Below are 7,758 nucleotides of genomic sequence, written 5' to 3'. Positions count from 1 at the left end.
GCCTTTACTCCCAAATTAACAGTATTAGCTTCTGCTTACGTTTATAAACGATAGCAAGCCTCGCCCACAAGGCGGCCAGACAAACGTTGCCAAATTCTCATTATATTTATGAATGGTAGCAAGCCCCATGCACATGCCAGCCAGAAGAACGTTGTCAGCTTCTCGTTATGTTTACGAATGTTAACAAGCCCCGCCCACAAGGCAGTTAGACAAACTGTCAGCTTCTCATTACGTTTATGAACGTTAGCAAGCCCCTCCCACAAGGCGGGCAGGCAAACTGGTGGAGGTATGATTGTTACATTAGCTGTTTTTTTTCGTGGGCACATGCGCTCACATCTCAAAAAATACTACAGCTAGTCAACGATCAGATTCTTTGACAATGTGTTGCGATTCATCGCACATACTTTATCCTCGTAAGCAGCATCAAACTCGCCAAATGTTTACCCAGAGGCAAAGAGGTTACTCATGCGCAACCGGAGATGGACTTGCGCACATGCGAACAAGAGATCTTTCTGTGTACAAGGACTATAGACCATCTTACAATTAGAACTCTGTTCTAATAAATCATTAGTGTTGATGGCTCTACTGTGTTATGTCCATGTCCTCCCGTCAGGGGGAGGCGGGAAGAAATATACATTAACAGAGGGCACTGCCTGAATAGCTACGATTTATGTTCCAACAAAGGAATTCCTTATTCTCCAGCAATAGCAATAATTGACCAGGCATTTATCCTAAGAGGATAACGTGTAGGGATCCCTCAAGGTACCCCTATACAGAGGCCATCCCGGGACAGTTGCCAGCCAGTTGGTTTCGGACTTCCACCGACCTAAAGGTGAGTCTTCACAGTGAAGCGCAAGGTTTGTATTCTTCCTAGCAATACAAACCTAGAGGTCTTTACAGATACTGACCCGCCAGCCTGCTGCAATTACAAAAGTGACGGTTAGTCGCTACTACTGGTGTGAGTGGGAGTGTAAACCTACCCTGTTTCCCCCCCCCCCCCCCCCACTAACTAGCAGTGGGTATTTACACCCTTACAAAAAAGCTTGTCGTTTTGTTTGTTTCGCTGAAATAATACTCCACAGCTCAAGGTTTGTAATGCTGGGAAAAATAAAAATTACTTTCAAATTTGTCATTTTAAATTGCTTTACAAATTTTAACATTTGAGCCATAGCATTAATTTTTTCTAAAAGGTTAAATTTTATGACAGATTCTGAGTTGAGAGAAATAAAAATGCTGTCTACATGCATGTAAATATTTGCCAAAAAAAGTATGATGGCTAGTTGAATTTTTTCCTAAATGAATTTTGTATCGATAGTTTTTATTTTCTCCAGTTTGACCCAGAAAATGCTTACAATCATGAAAGAAATTTAGATTTAGTAATTTGAGCACAAAACGGCGATCATCAAGTTTTTATGTTATCGTTTTTTTGGGACCTTGTGTCCTGTGGTTCAACTAAGGCTCTAACATTAGCATAAGCCTAATTTATGCAAAGGCCCAAATACTTTAAAATGTTTTGATGACTTCAGGGACATTTATCGGTCGCCAGAGTTATATCTTGCTAGTTTTCTAGGCCATTAATGTATTGGTGCATATGATTATCAACTTCAATATTATGAGTGATATCTCTTTTTCTGTACAGTCGCCTTGATTAATCTTAAAGACGCTCGAAGCAATTATAGTTTGCAATGTTGCTTTGAAGTAATCTGACTCAATAAGTAATTTCAACAAATATATGGGGTTAAGAAATTTTGGTTTTCAACCGATCAGTAAAGCTTTACTACAAAAGTTTATTTCATATATAAAGTAAGATATGCAAACTTAAAAACTGTAAAAGTGATATTTATATGAATGAATATATATTTATATACATGCTGTCCACCCTGAAGACTAATGTTCAGGAAGGTACTGCACTCCCCTGAAATTTTAAGGACAATAGTATATAAGACAAGCAAAGACTTAGACGCAATTCATTTCTTTCGTCCATGTAGGGTTATATAACCCAAAGGAAATTCCTCTTTGCATTAGACTGATTACATTTTTTTGTGGTTTTAAATTGTTGCAATTATTTTTTTGTACACATTGATTTAAACAAAATTACTCTGCATCAGACTGATAAAACTTTTATAATGCGGGCTCCTCTGCCATCGATAAAATGATGTTGCTTTTACCAGGCACCTCATCTTGTGTCAGCAGTGATATTTGATTTTATTTATTCTAAACCTTCATAACATTTCACAGTAATTATTTTTTACTTACACAATCCAATACAGTATATTTGAGCACCTATTTTTAAGCATAATGTGTTTTTCTAATACACTTGTGTATTGCAGCTAATTAATGATGACATTTTTTGGAATAATATTCACATAGTGTGTGAATCCTCCATTTCAACACCAGCCCTTGCAGTTTGAAAGGTATGTAATCTACAAATTACCCTGGTAATTAGTTTGCCCTAAATATACTTTAGAAAGATTTGTCTTTTTTTGGGAAATAGTTTTTCTTTTTTGTCCCATCAGTAATGACAATCAAATTAACAATCTTTCCTGTTTTATTTTCAAATACTTTACAAAAATTGAGTTCAAGGGTTAAGGGAATGTTTAAATTTGTGTTTCTTTTATTTTTGGTCAACCACAAATTTGATCTCATTTCTGAGTACTCACGGAGTTTTATACCTTTTAAAATAGCAAAGAGCTCCTTGAATATAATAAGGTGCAAGGCACGGGGAGTTCTTCTGCCAACAAGTTAATAATTATAACTATACTGGAAAATTTTCCCTTTGTACTTTGGAGCAAAGCTATGCCACTTACAAAAGTAATTAAGCGCATCTGTTTTTTCATATACAGTATTTTTATTACAATCTCTTGAATCTTGCCTTAAAAGATACGACACTGAAGATTTCACAGCCTCCAACATATGACAAAACAATGTCATTACTTTTAAACACAAGATTCAGGCTGAACACCCTCTTGACTAACTGAGGCTTCTTCACTCGTGGAACCTACAGGGGAAATCTCTACTGCCGTGGAGGTGGTTGGAGTTTGCTCAATTATTACAGGTGGTGTTGATGGAGACTGTGATAAGGATGGAGGATTCATAAGTGTTGCTTCCTCTTGACCTTCGTCGTCTTCATTAAAGGATACAGACTTAGCTTTGTGCCATACTACAACATCTACTATAAATGCTAGCAACATTACAGCACCTGTTATACCTGAAAAATGGAAAAAAATACATTTTGTATTTAGATGATTACTGTATAATACTGTAAAATATTTTCTAGTATTAAAACATTTATATAACTTTGATTTGATTTGTAGAATACGGGCCATGTGACACACCCCTAGGAACTGGATGTCATTAATCACAGAGGTGGAATACCTTGCCATGGCATTGTGAAGAAATAAGTTACAAAAGGTTGGACCGCATGATGGGTTACAGAAAAAGGTGACAGGTATAAAATATTGCAAAGGTAAGGGAATTATATTTATAATACTCCTTGTATACACTAATGTAATAACTAACTACTATGAGAATTTTTCTACTTCTGTTTCCTTTAGTCTGGTGAAACTACTTGAAATATATTTATTTTTAATTGTCCCTTATATCCAGTGTTAAGAATCAATATATATTTTGCTCCCCTCCGGATGATTTTTTTTTAATGTTTATTTTCAATCTTTCTTCTCTTATATACAGTACTGTATATTAAATATGTATTCCAGTAAATATCTGTTCAATTAAATATACTGTATATACTTATAACATGCAATCTCGCGTATTCTGCAACCCCTAATTTTCACACCCTCCCCCCCCATATATGATTTTATAGTGTATCTCGTATATCATGTGAGTTTCGTTTTTTAGAAGGGAAATAAAGTTTTCTTATGCTAGATTTCCGTATCCCCAAGAATGCAGACTTCTACCTAGGCTAGGCTAACTCCATAATGATAATATTTTTACCAGTATAAAATCATTATTATTTTTAATACAGTAGTAGTATTTAAATAATGGAAAGGGAAGTCAAAGTAATGTAAATGCCAAAAATTTCCCGTAATGATTGTTTCTATCACATGAAAAAAATCTTATAGCCTAAAACCCACCACACCTACTGGACAAACCACAATCAGCCTTTGTATAAAGATAAAGATGGTAGTTTAAATCAGAATATAAATATTTGCTATGTTTGTTTTTAATTATGCAATTATTATATGTGAATAGGCTATTACTAGCTTCTTTTTTTTTGGGGGGGGGGTGGGTTATCAAAATCATGTCTTTTTTTTTTTTTTAAATATAGCAATATAGCACTCTTTAAATATAGCAATATTGCACATTTTTACAACAGTAAATATGAAAAATTTGGCTCAAAGGTCTTAAAAAGTTGCACGTTACAAGAGTATATACATTAGTTATTAATGGAATTTATAAATACTTAGCGGGTTGTTAGTAATAAGGAAAATTATTATTATAGCATATTAAATCTTTACTACAAATGAAATTAAATTTTGCAGTATCATCTGTAGACTGGCCGACATAAGCTCAATGAAGGGACTGGATATAATAGCCGTGAAGTGAAAATAACTGTTATACCAACACCAGAGAAAAAGTAAAAGGTTAGCCAAAAGATAATTAGAATTTCAGTTAGAACTAATTGTCCATTTATATTGTATTTTCTAACTACCATATGTGTCTACCTTGCTCGGTGTGTTAGTTTTAATTAGTGAAACAGGACATTGGTTAAGAAGATTGTTTTTATGAAATATAAAGAACATCCTTTCCTCCATTAGCTCTTTATTGTCAGAATTATTATTAACAATACATTAGCTCATTAATGTTTGCCTTATTTAATAATAATTAGTAATGAGAATTTGATTCCAAAAGATAAAAGTTGCACATGAGATTTCTCATTAAGGATAAATTTGTAATTGTGTTTTTCCTATTGCAGGACGTGTGATCGAGGAGCGATGCAAGGAAGAAGACATAACATTATTTTCAAGTATACCTTCATAAGGAAAGGATGCATGACCAAGAGATCATGCACAGGACTATCCCCATGGAGTTTTTTCACATATCCTACAGGAGATTAATTAGGATATTTGATAATGTTGAAAAGGGCAGCTAAAACTTGCAAGGGTCTTCTTAATCTTCAGTAACTAAAAGCACCTTTAGGGTAAAGGTACGAGATGTTGCTACAACTGTCCCATGGAGTCTTTTTTTCTTTTTTTTCATCGTTCTGGAATGTCACTATCCTGTAGGTCTTTTTATCATCACTACTTTCAAAGAGATTTAACTAAATGCACAGAAAAGATGAAAGTATAATTATCTTGCGATATTTTCATCCAATAGCTTTATTTACCCAGGATGCTTGCTATTTTTCTGAATGCTTAAGCAGGACACCACTATTATTGTTGCATGGAGGATTTCAACGATGCCTGAGAAAACTTTTAGGATGTTTGAGCAAAGAGGAATACACTGTAACAACTGCCCCATGGAATTTCAGCTCGCCACTACCTTCATATAGAGTTAAAAAAAAAAGTCACATGTGCTACGACTGTTCCATGGGGCCTCTTCTCTGAACTACTGTATGATGTGCAAGACATGGGCAAGACTGTCTCTTGGGCTACCCTTGCTACACCATTTTCAAGAACACATTTAAGAGCACATGACTAAGTTTCAATTATAATTCTGTCTAATTCAAGGAGATATTAAACTGGATGGATGATCAAGACCCAAGATGGAGGTCAGGGTGTCTCATGGGTGCCATTCTAAACCACTCTAACTTTGAGGAGACAGTCTTCAGGCATCATAAAGGTATAATGTGTAGCGACAACTGTCCAACGGAGCCTTTCTTTCCTGTTATGGTAAAAGAAATTTTGCTTAGACAGAGGGATCAAGGTGTACGCATTTGCTGTCTTGAGATCTTTTCCCTCTGTATCTTCATGGAGTTCTTACTAGAGATGCTTAATCCAAGCCAAAATCGCAGCAGTCAAGACTGCCCCATAGGGAATCTTCGCTACTTTTAAGGACACTTTCCTCAAGATATAGGATTCAAAGATGCAGCTGTTCCATGGAGGGTATACTTTCTCTTCTACCTTCAATGAAATTTTCCTCAGGAAGCATGATAAGGGCTCAAATCCCATGAGTACTCTTCAAAGACACCCTTTTCAGGATAGCTGTGTGTGACCAGTAAGGAAGATGTAGTCTTTAATACCCACAGTACTAATTCTTCAAGGCGACTAGATTACTCGGGATGCAAAATAAACCAAAGGCGCTTCATCAGGATGCATGATCAAGGCTGTAGATGAAATTTCAACCATTCATTGGAATCTTTATACTGCACTATTTTCAAGAACACCTTTCTCAGGAGGTATGATAAACTCCCAAAATATTATGATTCATGCTCTGCAGTTCAATCTGTCCCATAGGGACTCCACAATACTTTCAAGACAAGCTTCTTCATTTGGTTGGTGTTATGATCATCTCCATTACCTGTAACAAGAACTTGGGCTGTTACCTTCCTTAGGATGCATAATCAAGATGTAAGATGCAGATCAGACTGTCTAATTGGACTGCCTCTCTTCAAAGACCACTTATCAAATTCCAGTACCAAGGTGCTGCGGCAAGTGTCCCACTATGATCTCGTTGCAAGAACACATTAAAGATGCATGACTGATGTACAACATGATTTCAAGGTCCAAGATGTAGCTACAATCCATGGGTTCACTTCTCTGCCGCATTACCTTCAAGACACCTTACTGAGGATGTATGATCAAAGGGTTACAAATATTTACAGCTCCCCCATGTGGCCTATTCTCTGCAATAGCTTAAAGGAAATTGATTCTCTCAAATACCTTTTAAGGATACTTTCCTCAGGATGCATAATCATGGCCAAAGATGCAGTTACAATTGCCCTATGGGTTCATCTTCTCTCCCCCTACCGTAGACGCCAACTTCCTCAGGGTTCATGATCAAGAGCTATGATGCAGCTCAAACTGTCTATTCAAACCTCTTCTTTGCACTAACTTTAAGGACAACTTTCTTAGCTGCAGTGCCAAGGTGCAGCTGTGACTGTCCCATGGGACTTAATGCAACATCAAGAGATTTGATCAAGGTGCCAGATGCATGAAGTTCTGCAAGGGGGCTCTTCTCTACACTACCATCAAGGACCCCTTCAGATACGAAGGATCAAAGCCTAGATGCAGCTACACATCTAGCACTGGATCTCGTTGCAATGATGCATAAAATGCATTATTTATGTGCGAGATGCACTCTTGCGACACTATCTCCAAGATTATTTTACTTGGAATTCATGATTAAGGTCCATGATGCCACTACACTTTCCCCAGGATGAAAGATACCTTCCTTGTGATATATAATCACATCTACAACTGGGCCATTGGGAACACGATGAAGGTTCAAGATGCAACAACCACTTAACCCATGAGGTTTCTTTTCAAAAAGGCATCAAGGAAATATTAGATTGATCAAAAATTAAGCAGAGCCAGGATTGGTCCAGGAAGACTCTTCTCTCCAGTACTTTTAAGCTTTCTACCAGATGCATGATCTGAGCAAGATGGAAAGCAAGACAGGCATGTCTGTTTGTTCTATAAGGGTAATGTCTACACCTGTTGCATGGAAGGTATTTTCTCTGCTATTTTGGATTTCTTCAAGATGTAAATAACGTGCAATGCACATGCACTACCGACTCATGGCATCTTTCATCTTCACTACCTTCATCTTATCAGAATGCTTTATCGAGGCTGAAGG

General features: G+C 36.5%; 1 protein-coding gene across 1 annotated transcript in view; it reads right to left on the bottom strand.

Moving 5' to 3' along the window:
• Positions 1 to 1,767: 1,767 nt before the first annotated feature.
• The window catches only part of LOC137653760 (solute carrier organic anion transporter family member 74D-like), a 43,479-nt gene continuing 37,488 nt past the window's right edge, over positions 1,768 to 7,758 (bottom strand). The window contains 1 exon segment of the mRNA XM_068387385.1: positions 1,768 to 3,208. Coding sequence (XP_068243486.1) covers positions 2,937 to 3,208 — 272 coding nt within the window. The 3' untranslated portion in view covers positions 1,768 to 2,936.

The sequence above is a fragment of the Palaemon carinicauda genome, chromosome 14 (genome assembly GCF_036898095.1).
Source record: "Palaemon carinicauda isolate YSFRI2023 chromosome 14, ASM3689809v2, whole genome shotgun sequence".
Classification (NCBI taxonomy): Eukaryota; Metazoa; Arthropoda; class Malacostraca; order Decapoda; family Palaemonidae; genus Palaemon; species Palaemon carinicauda.
This window is presented reverse-complemented; position numbering and strand designations above follow the sequence as displayed.